The sequence below is a fragment of the Alexandromys fortis genome, unplaced genomic scaffold, assembly GCF_014885135.2.
Source record: "Alexandromys fortis isolate MF-2015 unplaced genomic scaffold, M_Fortis_MF-2015_v1.1 scaffold_150, whole genome shotgun sequence".
Classification (NCBI taxonomy): Eukaryota; Metazoa; Chordata; class Mammalia; order Rodentia; family Cricetidae; genus Alexandromys; species Alexandromys fortis.
This window is the reverse complement of record NW_026068027.1, coordinates 3,722,230-3,748,184: the sequence shown is the minus strand read 5'-3', so window position 1 is coordinate 3,748,184 and position 25,955 is coordinate 3,722,230. Positions and strand designations below refer to the sequence as shown.

At 43.0% G+C, this 25,955-nt stretch overlaps 1 protein-coding gene across 2 annotated transcripts in view; it reads left to right on the top strand.

Moving 5' to 3' along the window:
* Bcl2l13 (BCL2 like 13) overlaps positions 1-25,389 on the top strand; it is a 44,459-nt gene extending 19,070 nt beyond the window's left edge. Inside the window, exons 3-7 of one of the 2 annotated variants that reach the window (XM_050163994.1) lie at positions 2,531-2,629; positions 4,521-4,677; positions 8,933-9,002; positions 15,028-15,171; positions 23,133-25,389. In XM_050163994.1, coding sequence (XP_050019951.1) covers positions 2,531-2,629; positions 4,521-4,677; positions 8,933-9,002; positions 15,028-15,171; positions 23,133-23,846 — 1,184 coding nt within the window. In that variant the 3' untranslated portion in view covers positions 23,847-25,389. The remainder of the gene's footprint in view (positions 1-2,530; positions 2,630-4,520; positions 4,678-8,932; positions 9,003-15,027; positions 15,172-23,132) is intronic. The other variant, XM_050163995.1, reaches the window with a different exon arrangement.
* Positions 25,390-25,955: the final 566 nt, after the last annotated feature.

Sequence of the window (25,955 nt, the reverse complement as noted above, 5' to 3'; positions counted from 1 at the left end):
ATATTATCTATTGCCCTGTATGTGTGGTTAGTCCGTTTTCATGCTCTCTTATAGAAAAATCACTTCTTAATTTCTAACTTCTTCCCTTTTTTTTTTTTTTGCCAATACGTTATGTCCACTGTAACCCTTTATTTAGGTACATACACAGTAGATAGTGACAGCCACCACTGTCAAGTGTTTGTCCTGTTTGACACAAGTCTTAGACAAAGAAAGTGTCAGAGTATTTGTAATCTGGTCAGAACAAATAGTAAAATCACTGAATGTAGGCTGGAGTACTTGGAAGTGTTTACCCACATGGACAGCACAGGCTAACTGATACTGAAAGGCTTGTACTACTCAGGCGTAGGAAAATGACCCTGAAGAGTGTGAATGGAGCTTACCTAGAAGCATAAAACCCTAGGTTCAATCCCCAGCCTGCCTAAAACTGGGCATGGTAGCACAGTCAGAAGCTCAAAGTCACCCTTAACTATAACAGTGATCTTAAGTCCAACCTGGGAAACTTTCTCTTAAAAAAATCACTAAAGACCGAAGACATGATGGAAAAACAGACTTAAATTGGTCCTTTGAGGAATAATCAGGAAAAAGAGTAAGTTAATAAGGCACTACAGTAGAAATGAAGTATAATGCGTTTTTATTTGTTGAATTGTGAAGAAACTGGGTTGCTTTTTTTTCTTTTTTTTTTTTTTGAGATAGGATTTCTCTGATGAAGGCGTAAGTCACAAACAATCCCACACCAGTTTGGAATTATGATTAATATGGTGGTATTTATTTAAAGGGGAAAAAACTTATAGATCACCGTCCCAGACAACAGCCCTCTGCGCAATCAGGAAGGAGTCTAGTCGTCGAAACGGAGCAGGAAGCAAAAAGAGAGAGAGGAGGGAAGTGGCCGCTTTTTTTTTTTTTTAAGAGAAAGGCCACGCCCCAATGGGCTGGTATCTCAGCGGCTATTGGCTGGAGGAGTGGAAGGACCTCCCCGCAACATCTCTGTGTTGTCATGGCTGTCCTAGAACTCGCTCTAGACCAGGCTGGCTTAGAATTTACAGAGATCCACTTGCCTCTGCCCTCCAGAGTGCTGGGATTAAAGGTGTGCAACACCACCATCCGGCCTGGGTTGCTTTTAAAAAAAATCTTCACTATACATAATTCAATGTGGCTTCAAAGTATGCCTGTTGGAGCCAGGCGTTATGACACATGCTAGAAATCTCAGCAGCCGGAATGTGGGACACAAGGGTCGTGATTGGATGCCAGCCAGGTCTGTTTAGTAAGATCCTGTTTTAACCCCTTCCCTCTTAAAAAGTATGTGATGGGAATGAGGAGCTAACTCAGTTAATAAACTACCGATTGTGCAAACATGAGAACTTGAGGTTGGATCCCCAGCACCCACGTGGTAAAAGCTGGATGCAGTAGCACTGGTCTGTAACCCTCGTATAGGGGCAGATAGGACAGATGAACCCGTAGAGCTTGTGGGCTAGCTAGTATGCCCCGGGTTCCGCAAAGACCGTTTCAAAGAACAAGGTGGAGGGGATGGAGAGATGACTCTTCCAAAGGTTCTGGGTTCAAGTTCCAGCACCCATGTGGCAGCTTAAAACTGTTTGTAACTCCAGTTCTAGGGAACACAGTGTTGTCTTCTGGCCTTCATGAGTACCAGGATGCATGTGGTGTACAGAAAGAAATCCATTCAGGCAAAACACTCATACACCATACAGAAAAGTAAGGTAGAAAACCATCGAGAAAGAAACCTAATGTTGGCCTCTGTCTTCCACTTACATGTGTGAGTATGATTGCATTCACGCTTGTATACACCTCCCCCCCAACACACACACACACACACACTCTCTCTCTCTATGGAAACATCTAAGGAATAAGGGAAGTAGGAGAACTGTAGATTTCTGTGGTGAGAACGACATCAAAGCTGTGTTATCCATGTTCCTAGATCGCTAGCATTGTGTAGCGAATTGATTCTTAGTCAGAGCCAAGAACAGCTGGGTGGCGGTGGTGCACGCCTTTAATCCCAGCACTCGGGAGGCAGAGGCAGGCGGATCTCTGTGAGTTCGAGACCAGTCTGCTCTACAAGAGCTAGTTCCGGGACAGGCTCCAAAGCTACACAGAAACCTTGTCTCTAAACACACACACACACACACACACACACACACACACACACACAATCTGTCTGCATGTATGTTTAACAGGCCAGAAGTAGTTCTGGGATCAAAGTCAGGGTGTTTGAACAGGTGCTCTTCACTGATCTACACCTCAGCCTTGTTATTTATTGTTGCAAAAAATACCTTCTAGCTTTGATAATAAAATTTGATTTTTTGTTTTCTGACTTAATACTAAGTGTAAATAGTTCTGGTTTTTGGAAATAGGGTACCACTATGTTGCCCAGGCTGGCTCTTATACTCCTGATCTAAGGAGACTCCTCCTACTAAGGCCTCCCTCCACATGTGGCTACTACAACTGTCTGTATCTAATGGCTTCTCTGTCCCTCTTTCCATTGTTAACCTCTCATGTTTTCTCTTGTTTATTTCAGGTGATGTAACCCCACAGTCTCTGGACCCAGAAGTTTTATTAAAAGTTAAATCTGAGATTGAAGAAGAACTCAAATCCTTGGACAAAGACGTCTCTGAAGGTCTGTTCCTTCTTCCCTTCCTGAGCAATGAGTAGATCTGTCAGTTCTGGTTATTGTCCATTTAGTACTCTCTCTGTGTCTCTGTCTGTCTGTCTCTGTCTCTGTCTCTGTCTCTCTCTCTCTTTCTTTTGTTGTTTGTCATCATTTTTATTTTATTTTATTTTATTTGTTTTTTTGAGACAGGGTTTCTTAGTGTAGCTTTGGAGCCTATCTTGGAACTAGCTCTTGTAGACCAGACTGACCTCAAACTCACAGAGATCCACCTGCCTCTGCCTCCCAAGTGCTGGGATTAAAGGCATGCGCCACCACTGCCCGGCTGTCGTTTTAATTTTTGAGGTAGGGTTTCACCATGTAACTGGCTGGCCTCGAACCCCCAGCAATCTAACTGCCTCTGCTTCCAGTGCTAGGATTAAAGATGTGTACTGCCGCTGCTGCCTTCTCCTCCAGAGATTTGTTTATTTGTGTGCTTAGAGGTTCATGGTATCTGATGTGAATTCTCCGCTGTGGAGCAGGCCTCACCGTCAGATGATTTTTATGACCTTTTTTTTCCCCAAAATATACATTTTAAATTATATTTTATCTTGAAAACATTGTAATTACATCATTTTCCCCTTTCTTTCCTTTCCTCTCCAGCCCCTCCCATATACCTCTCCCATGCTTTCTTCAAATTCATGTCCTCTTCTTTAAAAATTGTTATTACTTGTGTGTGTATATGTATGTGTGTGTACCTAAATATATAAAACGTAATAACTTTCAATAAAAACAACTGTTAGTTGGGAAAGAAAATTAATAAAAATTTATGAACAAACTAGGCATGCTGATTTGTGCTTATAGTCCTAGCACTTGGGAGAGTGAGGGACAAAGGTCCTTGCTAGTTTGAGGCTATCCTGGGCTGCATAGTAAATACCATGGGAACCTAGGCTACAATGAGACAAATGCTGGCAAGAGCAAAGAAAGGAAGGAAGGAAAGAAGGAAGGAAGGAAGGAAGGAAGGAAGGAAGGAAGGAAGGAAGGAAAAGAAAATAAAGTAAATTTACAAATAAACAATTCATGGTGGTTTATGCTTATAATCCCAGTACTTGAGAGACTGAGCTAGGAGAATCATGAGTTCAAAGCCAGCCTGGGCTAAATAGGAAGGCCTCCAGCTGAAAAACAAAACAATAGCACCTCAAAATTTAGGACCAATCAATTTTGTGTTCCAGACAAGATTAATATGTATAATGATCTTTCCAAGTACCTTAAAATTCCTGTCTCTAACAGTACATAATACCTTAGTTTCGTAGACTCTCAAAGATACCCCTTTCTTTTATTTCTGTTTTTTTTTTTTCCTTTTTTTTTCCTGGAAGCAGGGTGTCGTTGGATCCCAGGTTGGCCTCAGATTCACTAGGCAAGGCTGGTCTTGAACTCCTGGTCATTCTACCTCTATTTCCTTAGTGTGCTACCAGGCTCAACTTTCTTTTGATTTTTTTTTTTCTTTTTTTTGACACAGACTCGTGCTGTATAGCCCAACTGACCTGGGACTCACTGTGTAGCCCAGGCAGGCTTCTTTCTTGAGATCTTCCTGCCTCAGACAACCCTGAGTGTCAAGATTATAGTTGTGCACCATTACACCTGGCTTATAGCACAACTTATGGTCCTATTTATTTTCTTGTCGTTCTTTTAACTTTTATTTATTTTATGTGTATGGGTGTTTTGTCTGTATGTATGTCTGTGTACCATGTGCATGCAGTGCCAATGGAGTCCCAGAAGAGGGCTTTGGATTCCCTGGGTCTTTGTGCTAGGAATCAAACCCTGGTCCCCTGGAAGAGCAGCAAGTGCTCTTAATCACTAGCAATCTCTCCAGTCCCGGCACCACTTACTAATTTTGATTTTTCTTTTATCTTGTCTTCAGCCTTCACCAGCACAGGCTTTGACTGTCACACCTCACCAGTGTTTAGCCCAGCTAACCCCGAAAGCTCAATAGAAGACTGCTTGGCCCATCTTGGAGAAAGAGTGTCCCAGGAGCTGAAAGAGCCTTTGCATAAAGCATTACAAGTGATTCTCAGCCAGTGAGTTGCAGCTGCCGAGTGAAGGGTGCTTCTCTGAGCAGTCTGGGTGGCACGCGGTGCTGGGCTGGCTGAGGCTTTGCTTCAGGCAGTCACCCTTCCTCCTTCTCCCCCCTAAAGCTTCTGCTTTGACTCGAAGCAGGGATCAAATATTCCACCAGAGATCTGATGGTTTTTTTTTTTTTTTTAAACATTTTTATTTATTTATTATGTATACAATTTCTGTCTACATGTATGCCTACAGGCCAGAAGAGGGCACCAGACCTCATTACAGATGGTTGTGAGCCACCATGTGGTTGCTGGGAATTGAACTCAGGACCTTTGGAAGAGCAGACAGTGCTCTTAACCACTGAGCCATCTCTCCAGCCCCCAGATCTGATGGTTTTTATTTACCTGTTGAGCTGTCAGGTTTCAAGAGATGCACTTACTGTGTTATAAACACAAGCTATTGCCTTTGTCCTAATCATTCCTTGTCTCTGGCCATCTATATTCATAGATATATGAATATGGCTGGGGGTTTGTGTACTGTAATGTGTGATTAGCATTATCTTTGTATTTTAGATGGCTGTATTTAGGTATTGTATCTGTATCACAGATATTGTTATCCTTTGGGGTTGCACATCTGCCTGTGAAGCTACTTCTATATTCCTGCAGGGAACTCCTTTCCAGCTGTGGCCCTCACTGTACTAAAACTAAAATTGAGAAGCTAGTGAAAATACAAGGATGCTAAAATAGAACCAATTCACTTATGATAAGTCTCATTGAGGAATTAATATGAATTACAGCATTAGTGTGAATTGATGAAGATGGATCATTGTAGTGATGAGGGCGGTAGGCTGCAGCCTGGCTCCCAGCTAGCTTTACCCAAAATAATTACACGGAAACTGTATTCTTTTAAACACTGCTTGACCCATTATCTCTAGCCTCTTCCTGGCTAATTCTCACATCTTGGTTAACCCATTTCTATTAATGTGTAGCACTACGAGGTGGTGGCTTATCGGGAAAGATTCTAGCCTACATCCCTCTAGGGTTGGGGAATCATGGCGACTGCCTCACTTCCCTTCTTCCCTGCATTCTGTTCTGTTTACTCCGCTTACCTAATTTTCTGTCCTATCAAAGGGCCAAGGCAGTTTCTTTATTAACCAATGAAAGTAACACGTAGGCAGATGACCCTCCTCCATCAGATCATTTAGGAAATTTGTTCCTCACCAAAAGGTTGAAATTCAGATGGCAAATTGCTGTTGTAGTAAGGAAACTCTTTACTGTTATGTAGTCGAGGTTTAGAGTGTGCTGTGTTTTTAGAGGAAGCAGTTAGGGTTTCCATGTATTCTGGTGAAAGGAGCACATATAAAATCCTTAGTTATACTCAGTGGAGCGAAACCATAGGTGGATTTTCTACCTCAGACACAAGAGTAAAGGATGGTATGAGTGGCCAGGAAATAAAGCTTAAGTAGGAAATTTGGGTTCACAGCATGACTAAAGACTAGCAGGGCTGCTGTCCTAGCTCTGAGGGCCTGGAGGAGAAGGGTGAATTGAGTAGGGTTTGCTAAGACTCTCTGTCCTTAAATGTTCAAATATTGTACATACTGAGATTACAACCTTAAAAGATCATGCTTTCTTTTCTTTGTCTTTTTTTGAGACAAGGTCTCACTGTAGCCCAGGTTTGGCCTAAAATCACAGAACTCATCTATCTCTGCCTCTCAAGTGCTGAGTTAAGGAATGTGCCACCATGATGCCTGGCCTTTAAGATTTGTTTTTATTTTTATTTATATGTATGTTGATGCCAAGAAGGCCAGAAAAGGTTGAGTCTCCTCGACTAGGAATTACAAGCCCCATCGTGGGTGCTTGGAACTGAACAGGGGTAGGAAGTGCTCTTAATCTTAACTGCTGAGTCATCTCTCCTTTATGAAAATCATTTCATTCTCCATATGTCAGCTTTTCATTTACTCATTGTAACTTGGCTGGGATATTACCAACTCTCTAATGAACAGAATGGTATAATTTTGCTTTTTGTAACAGGGTCTCTTACTATGGAGTCTTAGCTGGCCTGGAACTCACAAAGATTCACCTTGTCTCTGCCTTCCAAGTAATAGGTAGGGTTAAAGGTTTGTGCTACCATGCCCTGCGTTTTTTTTTTTTTTTTTAATTTAAGAGAATTCTGGTTTAGATGAATATTTAGTTTTCCCGAAACCTTAAATAGTGGCACAGTTATTTTTTAAGTTGGTTATATAGCAAATAAGTTTGTTCAAAAGTCAGTCTTTTGGAAGTTTGAAGCTGTTACTGACACCCTGGAAACAGTGCAGTTGTACAGGTGGAAATATCTCCTACTCCAAATGCTTTTGCCAAAGTGGGAAATTCATCTTAACTCTTTATACAAAATACCTTTGATTTCTGTAGGCCCCTTTCTTCTCTTTACTCTGAGACCACAGAAAGAAGGCTGATCGTTCAGCTACTTGCTTTCCTATGTATTAAAATATGAATGTTTTAACCTGCTACATGTTTCATATGCATGTATATGTATATATATAATGTTTTAAATCATATTTCATTCTGAAGGATGATAAAGTCCTTAGCCTGATAGCCAAACTACCTGTAAGGACTGCAGTGGCCCACAGCAGCATCAGTTCAGAACAGGAAGTGAAGGGACTGGTAGCCGCAAGTGAAGCCTCAGGGAGCTAGAGGTAGGTGGATGATGTAGTATCTGGTGAAATTCCAGTTGTACAGGATTCTAGTGTGGAGCCCAATACTTCTAGAAGAGTCCTGAGCACTAATAAGAAGTGGCTTCAGCCAGGTAGTACTCCTGGGTGTGCTGTGCTTAAAGCAGCGCTGTGGTGGTCGGTGCTGTGCTGGTTTGTGTAGCGGACAGCAGCTGTGCCGTCAGGGCTGTTTCCTGAGTCTCTAGTCTTTAGACACAGTGAAGGCAAAAACATCTGCAAATACATAGAACAGGACATTAACGAAATTTTTTAACATATTTTAAATCAGTATAGTCAAAGTATTTTAAATATTCCAAAATTATTAGTGAGATATTTTATTCTTTTTTTCCTTTGCGACTCTTTGAAATACAAAGTGTGTTAATATTTTAGGCACAATAACCACATTTCAGATTCTTTATAGCTACATGTGATATCCAGACATTTTTGTGGCATATATCAAAATCCTAACTTGAGCCAGGTGGTGGCCTTTAATCCCAGCAGCACTCAGGAGGCAGAGGCAGGCGGGTTTCTGCATTCGAGGCCAGCTTGGTTCACAGATTGAGGTCCAGGATGGCCAAGTCTAAACAGAGAAACCCTGTCTTTACAACAAAACAAAGCAAAAACCCTAACTAGAAATGGAAGTAGTGTGCTATTGGAGTTAATCCGGCTGGGTGTTTGCCCGGCGTGCTTTTGGGATATGTAGTCTCTTAGCTTTTCCCAACTTTGCCTTCCTAATGTGTAGAGATAATATGTGATGTAATGTAATATAAATGTGAAAAATATAAAACCTAATATGTTAGACCACTAATAAGTGGTAGTTTTTATTGTTTGTCTGTATTCATCTGCTAAGAGGTTGCAGACTAGAGTAGTCAGAACAGAAAATGCTTCTGGAATTGGATTTTTAAAACCTATAAAAGCATGGCCCCCTCCTACTTCCTATTTTCTTGTTTTTCTTACCTATTTACTTATGTTTTCTTGAGATAGGTTGACCTCAAACCCAGAGATCCATCTGCCCGTGTCTCCTGCTGGGGTTAAATTAAAGGTGTTGCGTCCACTGTCTGGTTTAGGCTTTTGCCTTTAAAAAAAAAAAAGCTAGATTGTGTTTTCACTGAGTTAAGTTTTACACGTTACTATTTAATTCTTTAATTTTGGGATTTGATATCTGTAATCAGGCATTTATCTGTAACAGAGATAAATTCCAAGTAATTAAAAAATTACTAGAATATATATTTATCTTGATTTAAGTTTTACACATTACTATTTGATTCTTTAATTTTGGGATTTGATATCTGTAATCAGGCATTTATCTGTAACAGAGATAAATTCCAAGTAATTAAAAAAACAATGACTAGAATATATATTTATCTTGATACACTGCTACAACAACCTCCTCAGCAGTGTAGGGAATGTTTGGGGAAATTATATACCAAATATTAAAAGCGATATCATGAAAAAAAAATCAATCTGTTCAGAAAGTTTAGCAGCATGGTAGTGTCTGTATATTTATTCATCTGAGATTAAGCCCTTTTTTGTGACGCAGACTTTTAAAACACTCTTTACAGGCCACTGACGTATCAGGCCTACCGCGACTGCACAGAGGAGACTGCAGCTCATACTGGCGGATGGAATAAGGTAGTCACCAAGTTATCTTCACTAACAATAAAGCATAGAGAGAACTCTTACTCTTAGCAATGTAATGTAGAAGTCCAAACTATGTTAAGTGGATAGTTTTGCTTTACTATTTTCTTAAATTAATGCGCAAGGTTCCACAGTGTGCCCTGTGGTCTCTCTCCTTTGCTGTGCTCTGAGTTTTCTGTCATTTCTTGATTTCTTTGTGTTAGACATGACATTTGTCCCCAGATAGTTACTTGTTAGCATGTGAATTAACATGTGAGATATTCATTTAGATACATCTTCTGGTTCTTTTAAAAAATTAATGCCATGCTGGGCGGTGGTGGTGCATGCCTTTAATCCCAGCACTTGGAAGGCAGAGGCAGGCGGATCTTGTGAGTTTGAGGCAACCTGGTCTGCAGACTGAGTTCCAGGACAGCTGGGGTTGTCACACAGCAAAACCCTGCCTTGTAAAACAAAACAACAAACGAACAAAAAAATTAATGCCGTTTTTGATTTTATAGTTTACATAGTAGTGTGTCTTATGTGGTATCTCATTTGATCATTCCAGACTCTCCTTTGAAGAATGCGCAGTGGATTTTATTGCCCTATGTTGGGGCTGGAAGGGGTGGGATACCCTGCTGACTGGATTTTGCACTCTACTGGAGAACTGCATTCCCAGTATAACGAGCTTTGTTTTGTTATTTGTTTACTTAGGTGGATGACTGTTCATTTGCTGGTTCTAGCCTTTCCACTGTGTTGTGTGATTATCCCTTGTCTTATACTGTGCTGCCTGCCTGTTGCCTTGTAAAGGCAGATTGGGAGGAGATGACTGTGAAGAAGTATAGCATGCTAGCCCTGCTGTCCACAGCACACATAGTCTGTCTCTTGAACCAGCTTCAGTCATGCCTGCATCTTTCCTTGGTGGCTATTTAATGGTCTCCAGTGTCCTAGCGGCTTCATTGCAAACATCTTCACACAGTAGCCTCTCAGAGCCTCTCTTGCAGGGACTCTGACCCTGCCACAGTTGTCTGGCCTCAGCAGCATTCTGGAACCATGGACAAGATTCCATTAATCTCTCAATCTTGCATCTTTCTTGTGTGTAAAGCCTACTAGTACCACGTGGGTGATGCTGCCAACTCCAGATGGAGCCCGGCCCCTTGGATCACAGCTGCAGTAGTTTGTGTGTGCCAAGATCTTTGTTTTTGAGCAGGGAACCCTTGCTGTATTCTTAGATCAAGCTCTCTCCTTTCAAACAGATAAACCTTTTCACAAGCTACTGCCTTGAATTGAAGGGGTCTTGCGCTTAGGATACTCTGCTGTCATCATGGCAGAGCAGGAAGTTTGCCATTACAATTACAGCCTCTCTTCCACACACGCCTTGGTGCAACTTTATATTTGCTTATACTCTTTTCCTTGCCAAACTGCACATTTTTACTGTCTTTCTGCCCATTCTTTGTCAGGGAATTGAATAAAATGTGAATAAAGGTATGCCAGGAGACGGCACCCTTTCTGATGCTGAAAGGCCCCTAGACATTCCAGTCCAAGAATTTCTCAGGGAAAGATATTCCCCGCGATGAATACTGTTGTCCTGTGAGGGAATTACTCAGAATAAGAAGAGAAGACTGTTTGCTTCATCTTTCTTGTAATTTTATTTATTTTTTGAATCAGGACTTCATGTCCTTTAGGCTGCCCTGGAACTCACCGTGTAGCTGAGGATGATCTTGAACTCCTGGTTTGCCTGTCTCGACCTCCTTGGTGCTAGGATTACAGGCATGTACCTCAGTGGCTGTTTCTCTAGTGCTCAGGATCAAACCCAGGCCTTCACTCATGCTAGGCAGTCTACCAGCTAAACCATATTCCCCGTCCTTTCTTAATCACTAGAAAGGTGAATATGAGACCTTCTTGGAATGACTACGCCCTGAATTTTCTTTTCTTTTTTTAGTTTTTTGAGACATTGTTTCTCTGTGTAATTGTCCTGGCTGTCCGTGAAATCCCCTTGTAGACCAGGCTGACCTCAAACTCCAGAGGTCTGCCTGCCTCTGCCTCCTAAGTACTGGGGGATAAAGGTGTGTGCCACCACCGCCTGGTCTGAATCCTTTTAATATTAAAAAAAGACAAAAATGCAGACTACTGAAAAATAATGATTTAGTTTTAGATTATGTAGAATACTTGTGAATAATACAGTTGTATAAATGAGCTGTAGAAGTGACTTAACTTTTCTTGGTTTTGGTTTTTGAACAGCATTTCATTATAGCCCAAGCTAACCTCAGGATAACTATGTGGCCAGGGATGAGCTTCAACTTCTAAACTTTGTGTTATTAACATGTAATGTTCTGTTTTACAAGCTTGAACCACACCACCTAGTTTTGTGTTGCTTCATGGCTGCTAAACAAGTACTGAGCTACATCCTTAGCCCTGCTTAGAGCAACTCCTAATGTTTCTTGTACAGGAAAGTTAAAGTATGTAAAGATAACCTACACTAGTGCTCCCAAACTGGGCAAGGTAGAGGCAAGGAATCAGGAGCTCAGGACCATCCTCAGCTATGTGATGATCTCCAGGCCAGCCCGCTACATGAGACCGTATCTCAAACAAAACCAAAAACATAAATAAAATACAAATAGAAGTGAGTGGGTCTGAAGGTTCATCAAGAAGGGCCTGTCAGATAAGTAAGCCTGGTGTGATGGTTGCTTAATAATTTCTGTGAGTTGAGTGTGGTGGTGCAGATGTAATCCCAGTCTTAGAGGTAGAAGCAGGAGGATCAGTAGTTCAAGGCGAGCCTCAGCTACGTGAGACCCTCTCTTAAGCAAAACAGAACAGGGCTGGCAGAATGACTTAGCAGGTAAAGGTGCTTGCCACCAAGCCTGATGGCCTCAGTTTGACCACTGGGATCCCTGGTAGGAGAGGCAGACTTGCCAGTGTCGTTCTCTGACCTCACACGCCCTATGGTGCACTCTCAGACTGCTCCCTCCCCAGCAATGCATGCGTGGTGTGAGGAATGAGTCACATGTCAGACATGTAGCAACAAGAATATTAGCAGGAAAAGAGAAAGTGCTGCAGTTCATAAAATGGAAGGAAAATGAGACTGTGAAGGTGCGGGGACAACAGATGGGTCAGAGTGGGGAGAGGGACTGCACCCCAAGCTGAAGTGACAGGAGAGAAAGCTTCTCACGTTTGTTACTCATTTATTTTATATAAAATGAGATAGCTGCTTTTTGATAGACGTGGAAGAGGTAACTTGTAACAGGTGAAAGGAAATGTTATTTTATACGATGGCTTATAAAGTAAGATGTGTACAGTTCCTTTCCCCAATAAACAATAGGAGATTGAGCATGCCTAATGTCAGAATGTCACACACTTCTGGATGATTATAGGAGATTAGAATGCTTTGTCGCAAAGGACACCCAGGCCTGTGCAGCTGATCTGAGTTTGCAGGATTCTCAAACCATCCTTTGCCTGCTCCTGCCCAAGGCACTGTGGAGGCAAGATAAACAATCATTTTGTTTTAGACAGCTTGATGCATTTTCTTATGGAAAAGACCTATCTTATTCTAATAGCCCCATTTCCATTTCCATTAGTGGTAAGAAAAGTTTTTAATGTATTTTGAGCTGGAGTTCTTTGAGAATACCAAACAGTGAAGATGTGTGTTGTATCTTCATTCAGACTTCAAAGTGGATTCCTTCAAGAATCCAAAGCCAAGGAATATTAGTATAAAGCATGAACTCATTTTCAAAGTTTGTTTTCTTTTGAGGAAATACTTTGCCATTCTGTTTTTTTCCTCTGTAATCCAGAAACAAGGAACTGAAATTGGTTTATTTCCTCATGCATTCCTTCTTAGGTCACGGAGAGACTTTGATGTTTTAGACAAAAGAGCCTGCGTGCAGATGGCATGCAGTTATTAACATTAGTTAATTTCCCGTCTTTTTCTTTCTTCTTCCCTCTCCTCCTCCTCCCCATCTCTAGCTTCTTAATTTGCGACATTAGGGAAAGATCCAGTTCCTTTGGTGCTCTGCCACCAAGGCATCTCCAGTCCTTTAGTTCTTGTTTTTATTTTTCTGTATGCATTAATTTTTGTTTTCAAAAGGAAGGCAGTAGACTCTAGTTAGTGTCTGTTGTAAATTATGATTATTTTAAATATCTAGCCATAGGATTATTAGGTATTGTCTTAGGGTTTTTATTGCTGTGAAGAGACACCATGAGCACGGCAACTCTTACAAAGAAACCATTTAATTGAGGTGGCTCACTTACAGTTTCAGAGGTTCAGTCAGTTGTCGTCATGGTGGGGAGCATGGCAGTGCGCAGGCAGATGTGGTGCTGGAGCTGAGAGTGCTGCATCTTGACTCAGGGGCCACAGGAAGTCCACTGGCGGTCACACTGAGTGAAGCTTGAGAAAAAGACCTCAAAACCCATCCCACAAAAGGTGTGGCCCAGATTAAAGATCTGGATTAAAGGCACTTGTCATCCTGCCTCCTCCAACAAGACCAAACTTCCTCCAAGGCCACACTTCCTAATAGTGCCACTCCTAATCCCCCATAATATTATGGGGGTCAAATACGTTCAGACTACCACAGGTATAGTTTACAATGCCTCGTTTTGTATTGGAGTTTGGTGACTTTTTCATAAGGTAGCTCATAGTTTTTAAGTTATTATTTTGCCAGATGTGATCACTCACCCATAATTTTAGCACTTGGGGGATCGAGGCAGGAGGATTGCCATGGGTAGAAACCAGCCTGTGTGGCAGCATGAGACCCTCGCTCAGAAAGAGCAACAATGAAAATTTTTTTCAAATACACAATAAAGTGTTTGGTGCAAAATGTAAAAAGTATAGAAATAGGGGGCTGGAGAGATGGCTCAGTGGTTAAGAGCATTGCCTGCTCTTCCAAAGGTCCTGAGTTCAATTCCCAGCAACCACATGGTGGCTCACAACCTTCTGTAAAGAGGTCTGGTGCCCTCTTCTGGCCTTCAGGCATATACACAGACAGAATATTGTATGCATAATAAATAAATATTTAAAAAAATATAGAAATAAACCTGGTGTCAGTGGTGAACACCTTTAATCCCAGCATTTGGGAGGCAGAGGCAGGCAAATCTGAGTTCAAGGCCAACCTGGTCTAAAGAACAAGTTATAGGACAACCAGAGCTACACAGAGAAACCCTGTCATGACACCCCCCCCCCCAAAAAAAAAGAGAAAGAAAAAAGTGCAGAAATACTAGAATCAAAGATAATAACTCTTCCCTCACCTGCCTTGATCACTTAAGTGACTGTTACTAGTTTGTGTCTTTTTTCCCAGAGACCCTGTAAGTCATAGGTGAATGTGTGCATATGCACTGTGTGTTGACTTAAATTTTGGTAATTGGTGCATTAACAGTCTATTTCTTTTAACAGCAAGGGTGACTACAGTTTTTAGATTAGTCTTTGTTGAATTGTTTTTAGCATTTTGTAGCCACAAATAATTAAAAACCCAGAGACGGGTATTGTCATTCAACCTGAAGATCAGAAAAGCAAAGCAGCCAGCCACTAGAGAGCTCTTACCTCTATGAACTCTTCAGACTGAAAGAGAGCGAGTTCCTGCCTCATCCCGCCTTATATTCCTCTCTAGTACTGGGATTAAGGGCATGCACCACCACTGCTCGGTTTCTGTGGCTGCCTAGTGTGGCTGCTGGGATTAAAGCTGTGTGCCACCATTGCCTGGCTTGTATGGCTGACTTGTGTGGCTGTTTGTGTTCTATCTTCAGGCAAGCTGAATTTATTAAAACACAGATGAAATATCACTACAGTATTTTTTGTTATAGTTAATTGTGTGAATTTCTGAATACATATGTTTCCCACATGGTTATTTTCACATAACAACTTTTTCTCCTCCCACTTGTATGAAATTTACAAACAGTAGCTTGGAAATTTCTAGCAGGAGTTGATGTCTTAGCATCGAGAGAAGGAAATAACCACAATCATGTGTCTGCATTAACATTTTTAGTGGTTGAACATAAAAGCTGTTATAAGAATTCCAAGTTTTATGTTTTTCATGTTTTGATCTTTGCATTCAAGGTTTTGGTGCCTCTAGTTTTGCTACAACAAATGCTTTTGGAATTGACACGACGCGGTCAAGAGCCCCTGAGCACACTGCTGCAGTTTGGCGTGACCTATCTGGAGGATCATGCAGCGGAGTTCATCGCGCAGCAAGGTGGCTGGGTATGAGCTTCTTAAAAAATGGGTTTTCTTTAATATAATTAAGACTTTTTAAAAGTTTTAGATATTTTTTATTTGCTGGGAAATCAACCTGGTGATGTTCACGGCAGGTAAGTCTCTACTGCTGAGTTACATCCCCAGCCCAGGCCATTCATGGGTTTGTTTTGCCCTGAACAGTGTAGGTTTTTGTTAGTTCCGGACGACGAGCAGTGGAAAGGCTGTTCGTACCATTTTAAGTTACCTGGATTTTACTTAAACTGATACGTGGTACTTTTAAATAGTTATTGGTCATGAAACATTTCATGCTAACAAAAAACATCAAAATAACTAAGAGTTGAGGAACAGTAAGATGTGTCTGTGGAAAGGATACAGTTAATGCTTTAGGGGACAGCGTGAGATTGCTAGGGACTGAAGTCAGACCACATGTGTTAGCAAGTTCTGTACCATTTAGCTATATCCCCAGCCCACACAGCTTGAATTTCTTTATACTCTTCTTCTGGGTTTTGATATATTTCTATTATCTGTTACCTCATAAGGCTAACAGATTTCCTGAACTTGTTTTAAGCTTTTTATTTTTTGTTATTAAAGATTTATTTATTTATTTATTGTGTATATAGTGTTCTCTCTGCATGTTTGCCTGAATGCCAGAAGAGGGCATCAGATCTCACAATAGATGGTTATGATGTCTTTATAGGCAGTTGTGAGCTGCCATGTGGTTGCTGGGAATTGGAATTCAGGAAGAGCAGTAAGAGCCTTCTCTCCAGCTCCATTTTTTTTCTGTTATTTTTAATTATGTGTTTGTGTTTGTATGTAGGTATGCTCGGGAATGCAGATGCCCACGGGGGCTAGAGGTGCTGGGTCCCTCTAGAGCTGGCGTTATAGGTAGTTGTGAGCCGTCTGATGTGCTGGGAATTGAACTCTGGTCCTCTGGAAGAGCAGTGCATGCTTTTACCCCTGGGCCATCTCTCCAGCCCAGATTTTCTGAATTTTTAAAATCATAGTTTCCATGCGTGTATATCCTTAGGCAGTTATTATTTTGCCTGACTTTTGTGTATAGTATCACACGCTGTATATTTTTCTGTAGCATGCCTGTTTCACTCAGTGTTGTAGTCATTGTTTCTTAGCCTTTTTTTCATTATTATTTTGATAGTGGTTCTTTTTAACCAGGTTTCTTACTCCATAGTTTTAAAACATAGTTGGAGTTTCTTCAAAGCAAACGTTTACAGTCAAACGTAGTGACACAGCCTTTAGTCCCAGCACTTGGGAGGCAGAGGCAGGCACATCTCTGTGAATTCAGGGCCAGCCTGGTCTACAGAGCAAGTTCCAGGACAGGCTCCAAAGCTACACAAAGAAACTCTGTCTTGAAAAACCAAAAAAAAAAAAAAAAAAAAAAAAGTTCAGTTTCAGACTACACAGAAAAATTATTGTAAACTTTCATCAATGTCTGTCGTAGATTTTTTTGAATGATATTAATCTCTTATTCTTTCCCCTGATTTAAAGATTCATGTTACAATTTTAAAGAGTAGCAGCCATGAGAAGGATTATTTATGTTTACTCTAGGATAAGGATTTTCTTGGAAGCATTTAGGGTAAGGGTTTCTTAGAACAGTTTTATGCTGTAAAAATTGATCTGAAGCCAAGTAGGTTGGTAGCAATTAAGTCAGCATAGTTCTGTAAGTCTGGGAACTCTGTCTATTCAGGTATGGGTGTTTATTATGCTGGGTTCTGGGTTGATCCGCACGTCCTCTTCAGTGCTAGAGATGAAAGCTGGGACCTCGCTACATGCTGTGCAAGAGCTCTTACCTCTCGGCTACAGTCCCATCCACAGCTGGCTTCTGAGATGTGTTCTTGTGGGTCTTGGCATCATCCTTTTGAACATTAATCCACTTCTCTAGAAGGGCTTTTCACACTCAGTCTTCTTAGTTAGTTAGCAGGGACTAAAGCAGCATTTGCGAGGGTCCTGTTTGAGCATTAGAAAGAAGTCAGCTACCTGTTCGCGTCTCATAAGCTGAATACCTGAACGACGATGTATGTCTGTCTGAGAGTGAATGATAAAGGTTTATTGGTAAAGTTTAGAGGAGGTGCTTTTCTGGATGGATTTACCAGTGAGGATGGGCTTTGGAATTCTGTCCACTCATCCTCAGATGGAAAAATGAAACCCATAGGTGCTTAGGTCACCAGTCATGACACAAAAGGTAAAAATTTATACCAGATGCAGCAGTTACAAATAATTTGTAACTGATATGAGAAAAAAATCCAAAAAACTTGAAACAAAATAAGCAGAGACATCTGGAAGCAAGCAGTATACAGCTTTAATTAATTTTATTTTTGTCCCATGTAACCAGACTTGCCTTGAACTTACTGTGTAGCTGAACTCTTAAACTGCCTTGAACTCCTGATTCTTCTTTTTCATCTTCTAAGTGCTAGAATTTCAAGCCTACACCACCACACTTAGTTTATATAGCTCTGGGCATCAAATTCAGGGCTTCATTCATGGTAGGCAATCAGTCACTCAACTGAGCTGCATTCCCAACCCATAAAATGGTTCTTTTAATAATTGCTAGGACAATTTTCTTCACCTAACTCCTAAGCAGGGTCATATTTTATTTTACATGAGTTTAAACATATTTCCTTTATGTCCTTATCTGGTTTCATATATATGTATACTTGAAGAAGCGTAACTTGTTTTCTCTACTTCTAGCCATAAACATAAACTTGAGGCCCTGTGATATAATGGGCAGGTGTGAGGGTAGACATTGGACTGTAGCTGCTAAGTTATAGCAGGAGGTCCTTATAGAGACAAGCGTAGGTGATGGGGATGGAACAAATACTTTTGGAACCACTTTGAATGATACTCTACTTTGCTGAGCTCAGGTAGCCCAGAACAGCTGTCTATGTAGACAGGCCCCCTTGGGAAGAACTTCAGTGGTCATTCTTTTTGTTTTTGAAAGAGGTTTATTGAGGCTGACCTGGAACTTACTGGGTAACCCAAGCTGGCCTCCAACTTAGAGCAGTCCTCTTGCCTCAGCTGCTATGCTGTGCTCTCCCTTCAGGGCTCTCACAGAAGGGCCGCTGAGGTGGTTCAGCAGGTAAAGGTGCTGGCCACCAAGCTTGACCTGAGTTGCTCCTGGAACCCGCATGGTAGGAAAGACCCCTCTGATCTCCATACAGTCACTGTGTGACCCCTCTCTCCCTGCCCTCCACCACAAATAAATAAAAGCATAAACTTTAGAGAAAAAAAGACAATTATAAAAGAGCATAAAACGTGGTAAATTTTTACTAAAATGGCATGCCTAAGTACAAAAATAAGTTGTAAGGAGATCATGGTAGCAGAAGATAGTCCCATGAGGTGGCTCCCCAAGCTGCGTGGACAGATGTGCTGCTGTGGCATCCTCTCACTGTGGACCAGAGGCTCTTATGCCCTCTGTTAGCTTCGCCTGGATTGTTAATGAGGGGAGGTTTGTAGCTCTTAGGAGAGTACCTTCTTGCGTGCATAAGGCCCTGGTCTCCATCCCCACATCACACAAACATCGAGTAGTAACAGGGGAGACTCTGTAAGGAAGTCTGTGTCAGCTTGTTAGCTTTCCCTGATGAAAGATCCATTTCAGTAAACGCGGAACCCAAAGGGCTCTCAGTACACAGTGCTCACCTGTTTACTTAGACACCTTTGGTTCTGGTTTTGTTTCTTAATTCGGTTCTTGTTATAGAGAGTCTCATTTTTCAAAGTGCAGATCCGCAATTTACTGAGAGTTTGTATCTTTTTTCTTTTTTCTTTTTTTTTTTTTTTGGTGTGGGGAGGGTTTTGAAATAAGATTTCTCTGTATAACAGTCCTGGCTGTTCTGGGACTCACTTTGTAGACCAGGCTGGCCTCGATCTCACTGAGATCTGCCTGCCTCTGCCTCCCAAGTGCTGGGATTAAAGGGGTGTGCCACTACTGTCCAGCTAAGAGGTCCTATCTTTTATTTGATTTGATTTTTGATTTTGAGTCAAGGTCTCTCTGTAGTTCTGGCTGTCCCGGAACCCATCATGTAGACCAGGCTGGCTTCAAGCTCCAGAGGTCCTCCTGTGTCTCTACCTTCTGAGTGCTGGCATCAAAGTTATGTGCCACTGTGCCCGGCTTGAGAGTTCATATCCTGAAACTCCTGGGCAGCAAGGTTTGGGAGTTCTAACACAATACTCACAGGAGGCTGTGGGTGTGGAGTTGTAGGGGCTACATAGGCTCCTCATAGAGTACCTAGAACACAAGCAAGAAAAAATAGGGCTGTAAGATGATGGTTCTAGAGGGTCAGGATATAGTTTAAGGGCAGAGTGCCTGGTTGGCATGCACACAGCCCTGGGTTCCATGCCTAGTGCTGCAAAAGAAAGAGAGAAAGAAGAAAATGCCCCTAAGAAGAGGGAGGACATCTTGGCTTACTTCATTTGATAGTATTGCTCCTTTAAATAATTTATGTTTGGTTTGAGAGTAAACACAGCTGAGCTCAGGAAGGATAGTGTGTCTTCTAAATATTGCATTGCCCTCTTGGCTTTTTCACTGGAGAGTCAGGTAATTAGCAGACTCCATTTGAACCGAGCCTCTATCTGATGGCTAGCTAATCCGTTAGAGGCAGGTTTTCTGCTCTGAGATATTGATGGATTGACTGTGAGAGGGGCTGTAATGGAGGCAGGGAGTTGAACTGAGTTCCCAAGAGAGTCGTGGTCTTTGTTAGACTGATAGCAGTGAGGACTGCTACATTAGTTACGAGCTGACAAAGGATTCCAGACAGACACAACATTTTACTTTCATTTATCCACACTTTCCCTTTTTTTGGCGCCAGGCCTGAAACTCAGGACCTTTGTGAGCAGAAAAGCTTCACCACTGTTCTGGGTCCCACATCCCCAGCGCCCTCTCTGTTGCTTTTTGGAGACAGGGTCTCAAAAGACAACTAGGTGTTCATCAACTCTTAGTCCTCCTGCCTTGGCCTGTGGCTGGGATGACTTTGCCACCATGCCATTTCCAGACTAGCTGGTAGGCCGATAGGAGTCATTGTGTTAGAGAGAAGGGTTAGGGGCCTGCAAGATGTCTCAGCTGCCGAGGACACTCCATAAAGCCTGATGACTCGACTTCAGTCCCTGGCACCCACAGAATGGGAGGAGAGAAATAACTCCAGCACATTGTCCTCTGACCTCCGTGCATGTGCCGGGGTGTGCATACCCAATTAATAAATAAGTGTAAAAATTCTTAGGAAAATAGTGGTTACTTTTATTAGAATAATAGCAGAAAATGTTCAGGGAAAGAAAAACTTGTATTTAGATATATTATGATACATTTGGAAGCTGTTCCTGGTGTTTTACACCTTTAATCCCAACACAGAGACAGACCAGGCAGATCTCTGTGAGTTCAAGGCTAACCTGGTCTGCATAGCCAGTTCCTCCAGGCCAGCCAGGGCTACACTGTGAGATGGTCTCAAAGAAAAGAAAAATAGATACATTTAGGTGGGAGATGGTACAATTCCTATAAACCCAACACTCAGAAGTCTGAGGCAGGAGGATTCCAAGTTCAGGGTCAGCCTGGACTATGTGTTCTAGGCCATTTCAGACTAAATAGCAAATCTCTGTCTTAAACAAAACAGAAGCTAGATGGTGGTGGCGCACGCCTTTAATCCGAGCATTTGAGAGGCAGAGGCAGGTTGATCTCTGTGAGTTCAAGGCCAGCCTGGTCTACAAAGTGAGTTTCTGGACAGCCAGGGCTGTTACACAGAGTGATTCTGTCTTAAAAACCAAAAACCAAAACAGAGCCCAGTCTGAACTGATCACGTAGCTCTGCAGACAAACTGTCTCTGCGTAACAATAGCAAGGATGTACTTGTTAGAAATGTAGATCTCCTGAGGAGAGGTGTTGACTGAAACTGGTCAGGATATTTGGTGCTTCCTTCCTTTGTAATTTGGAGGATGTCTTATAGAGATGCTAATTCATGGCCTACCTGACTGCTAGCATACAGGTAGATGTGGATTTAACTGGAGCCCATGCACCTGGTTGCCTAGGAGACAGCCTAATGTGTTTTCCGCTCTATTGATGTGATGATATATAAGGTGTTTGGTGAATAAACGAGGGATCTTTTTGGAGAGAGATCTTGCCCGTGAAAGATGACCGTATCTGATTATTCCTCGCGACTCCGTTCCAGCCGAGTTAGGAAATCTGTGTTCGACCCACATGGGCTCTGACAGATTCCGTAGCTGTAGTTGGTTGTGAGCTGCCATGTGGGTGCTGGGAATCAATCCCTGGTCCTCTGGAAGAGCAGTGAGCACTCTAACCACTGAGCTATCTTTCCATTCCTCTCAGCTGCACACTGTTCACAGCTGGCCTGGGCTACCTGAGACCTTGTCTCAAAAGCAACAACGAAACAAAACAAAGGAGATACACACTTAGGAATACATTAAGATCCGTGTTGTGCTTAAGGCGCCGCAAGATGATAACAGAGAGGAAAGAGAAATGCAGTAGAATTGGGGCTTTCTCGCAGCGGTTGACCTCTGACTGCCCGTAAATTCCATGAGTTCTGCCGCTGGTGGTTGTTTTCTTGGTCGTAAAGGGCTTTTTGTGACATTCATTATTGATGAAGGTTGGGAATTGTTGCTTGGCTTTACATTACCACCATGCTAATGGAGGCATATTGAGTTTGAAAGAGTTCCCACAGGAGTGGAGCTGGGGCCGCCTGGGACCAGGATCCACATGAGGAATGGCACTAAGGGGAGACTTGTCTCGAAGCTCAATAGTAACTCTGTTGGGCCTGGGGTGCGTGCAGATCCGGCCGAGTACCTGTGTGCCTCTCTGAGTCCTGAGTTCCACACTCAGCACAGCTAAAGAGCTCCATTTTAGCACTGCAGAAAGTTACCACAGTGCTTGGTTGTCCCTGGTTTCTTTAGGCTCAATCTAATTGTAAGCTAACTGGTTATTTGAATGCCTGTATAGCTGTCTTATTTAAGAAGAAAAAAGGCTGGACCATTGCAGCCTGCTACAGACAATAGAAGTATTATGTCATCAATTTCAAAATATATATTATTGATTATTTTATGTGCATGGAGGTAAGGGACACCTCACAGGAATTAATTCTAGTCTGTCATGGCTGAACTTTCTATCCCTCGTGCAGAGTAAATTGTTCGCTTGTCCCTGCCTGCCTTTTATAGTTCTGTGCTTTGGTTAGACTGCATCTTCTTGATGGCCTTTGCTGCCAGAATTTCATGATTTTTCTGCCATCACCTTGCCTTTTCACACCCAGAAAAAGTTCTCCTCTCAACTCTCACTAGCACTTGGTACATGACTGTGTTTCTGTATTTACTAAGTGACAGATTCCCAGAGTACACAATCTTGTTTTCATTTTTTTTCTGCTGTTTTGAGTTAATTGACTGTATGATGCACAGTGGAGTTGCCAAAATTCTCTCTTTTTAGCAAGGCAGTGGCGCATGCATCTTTAGTCCCAGCACTTGGGAGGCAGAGGCAAGTGAGTCTCGGAGTTCGAGGCCAGCCTGGTCTACAGAATGAATTTTATGACAGCCATGGCTACACAGAGAAACCCTGTCTTGAAAAAACAGAACAAAAGCTTTCCCTTTTAGCAAGGTATGGGGTGCAGGTGTGTTACGCCAGCACTCAGGAAGCTGAAAGAAGCCACTAAGAAAGCTTTGACTGTGGGAGAAAGAAAAGGTGTGATCATAGTCCAGTGTACAGGAACTTTTTTTCAATTAAAAATTAAAACAAAAATGTGTTTTGGGTGGGGGAAGAAGCTGGGGTAGAAGTGCTCCTTTTTCAAAAAAGGAAAAAGAAAAAGAAAATTTCCTTTGCATTTGCGCTCAGATGAGTACGTTCTATTCAGAAGCTGTATAGGTGGGGAGTGTATTTACTCCTGAAACTTGATGGTAGACAGTTATTTTTCCTAGGTTGACAGTTTTTAAAATTAATGAGTCTGCTTGTGGATTCTCCCTCTTCTTTTTTAGGGCACTGTCTTTAGCCTTGAGTCTGAGGAGGAAGAATACCCGGGAGTCATTGCAGAAGATAGTAATGACATTTATATCCTGCCTAGTGACAACTCCGGACAGGTCAGTCCCCCAGAGTCCCCAACGGTGACCACATCTTGGCAGTCTGAGAGCCTACCTGTCTCGCTGTCTGCTAGCCAGAGTTGGCACACAGAAAGCCTCCCGGTCTCTCTCGGGCCTGAGTCCTGGCAGCAGATTGCCATGGACCCGGAAGAAGTGAAGAGCTTGGACAGTAGCGGGGCTGGGGAGAAGAGCGAGAACAACTCCTCTAACTCCGACATCGTGCACGTGGAGAAGGAGGAGGTGCCCGAGGAGGCGTTCCCGGAAGCTGCCGCTCCCTTGCTCCCACAGATCACCACCAAGGAAGCCTCCGAAATGAGAGTTGAGAAAGCCAGCCCCACTCCATCTGTGTTTGTGGAGTTTGGTGAGGAGGAGCTGGAAGCAGCAGCGGCAGCAAGACCTGCTGCCTTGGAGGGGGCGGAGTCGGCCGTCCAGCTGAGTGCAGAGGGGGCTGGGGGCAGGAAAGAGAGCCACACTGGGGAGGCCGCTGCTGCCGGGGTAGCCAAGAGTGCCATGCCCATTGAGGGCAAGGCTGTACTGCTATTTGGAGGGGCTGCTGCAGTGGCCATCCTAGCTGTGGCAGTTGGAGTTGCATTGGCTCTAAGGAAGAAGTAACAGCTTTTCAGACGAGAAAGCAGACAAAAGGACCTGCGGCTTTAGTTGTATTCACTGGAACATAGACTGCCAACGGCTGGCTGGACACTGGCAGGACACTGGGGGAGCTGGCTTGACACAGAGTGTTCACACTGGCCTGGTTGTCATCCTGAGGGCCTTGGTGCACACCACATTCGGCAGGGTAAGAGTGCAGTTCCCGTCTAGGACAGGCCTGAGCACCCTTACCTCTCAGTAATTCTCTGTAGGAGGCTGCCCTGTGCGCATAATGATCGGGAACAGCCCTGGCTTCCATCTAGACGCCAGTGGCACCCCACTCCAGGAAGGACAGCCAAAAATGTCTCCTACATTGCCAAATGTCCACTGTGGGCAAAGTCATTCCCTGTTGAGGGCCACTGCTTTAAGGGATAGGGTACAATTAAGAGAATGTGGGGGAGGAAGCTGCAGCTGGGGACAGCCAGCTGTTCATCTTGTTGCAGTTTCTCGTTTTTGCCGGTTTCCCATTCTGCAGCGTGAGGTGCTCTTGCATTGCACCACCTCTCAGGTGCTGCAGCAGTGTGGCTCACCCTGCACCCTTCCCACCCAGCAAACCCCCGAAGCCTCCCTGGCTCCATCTTTCAAAGATGCTGCCGCTAGGAACTGCTTAAAAGATAAATACCCAGGCCAGGTGTGGTGGCACCATCTGTAATCCCAGTATATAGGAAGCAGAGGCAAGGAGATTTAGCACGAGTTCAAAGCTAGCCTGGTATACATACTGAGTTTGAGACCAGCCAGGACTGCATGCTGAAACCTTGTTCCAAGAGATTAATGTGTTAGAGCCGTGTAGGAGACTTGAGGTGTCCTAGTGTGATTACCAGTGCAGGTTACAGGCTGTGGTCATTGTTCTTAGAGGCAGGAAGGCAGTCTACACAGCCTGTCCGGGTCTGCTGGACCTCTTACACGTGTGGCCAACCACCCCACATGTCCATGACACCTGATGGCATTTGCATCATCTAGGACCCTGGGTTAGTATTTCCCAGTACCTGACCTTGGTCTTTGGAACACCATCAGCTTCCCGGGGGGTCTCCTGCCATGTAGGAAGCAGTGTCATTGTTTGGCTACAGAAAGTTGGAGCATAACCCTTATTCAATGTAAATCATTGAAATAAATGATAAAATTTTATCATTTACTATTAGGTATCACTTAATGAAAAGTGGGACAGAAACTTGAATTTAAGACCAAGACTGCTGCTCAGGTGCTGTTTGGTCTTCAGAGTTCAAGAGGAGACCTCTTGGCCTGAACTCTGGTCAGCCCGACGCCAGGGTGACAGACCAAGAGGCCCCTATGCACTCACTCACCTGTACTTAGTGGGACTCAGCAGGGTCTTCTGTCATTTGGCTGACCCCATCCCTCAAGGAGGGGTGGAACCTGACCCTGTCATGCCTGGGGGCCACAGTGCCACCTGCAAGGCTCACGTGCTTGGTAAGAAGTCTTCTCAGATTTAACTTAGTCATGTAACATTACACTTCTTAGATTCTGAAATTTATAATAAAAATAATTTTAACTACTCTGATCACCAAGAGCTGATGTTTTAAATATGCTTGATTTTTAAAAATTACTTTGTAAAGAAAACTATCCCTTAAAAAGTACTTGAAAGAGCGGATCAGGAAGAGATTTGAGCATGTTTGTGTCCTGTCGCTGTGTCGCACTGTGATGCCCATTGCTGTCCTGTGGGTGTAAGGGCTCTAGTGTGACCAGAGGTGGTAGGAGTATGTCCTGGTTCTCACAGCTCAGAGACTGGTGGGTTGCCTTACCTTGATTTTTTTTTTCAAAAGAGTTTTCTTCCAGCGTTAACCCTTTGGAACTTTGGGTTCTCACTGGTGTAGCCCATTTAAGGGCTCACGGCCACATTCAGGTGGGAGTGGCTAAGAAGTCTGTTATAGGATGGCTGTATCTGTTCTCCACCAAGGCAGGGACAGGGAAGACGTGGTACTGTGCTAACTGCTTGTTGCTGTGTTTTACTACCCCATGAACACTAACCTGGTTTGCCCAACTATCTTTTTCTGGGTGATGGTAAGTAGATGACTTCCCATTGGTTCTCTCTACACGGAATCTCATTCCTAGGAGATAGGC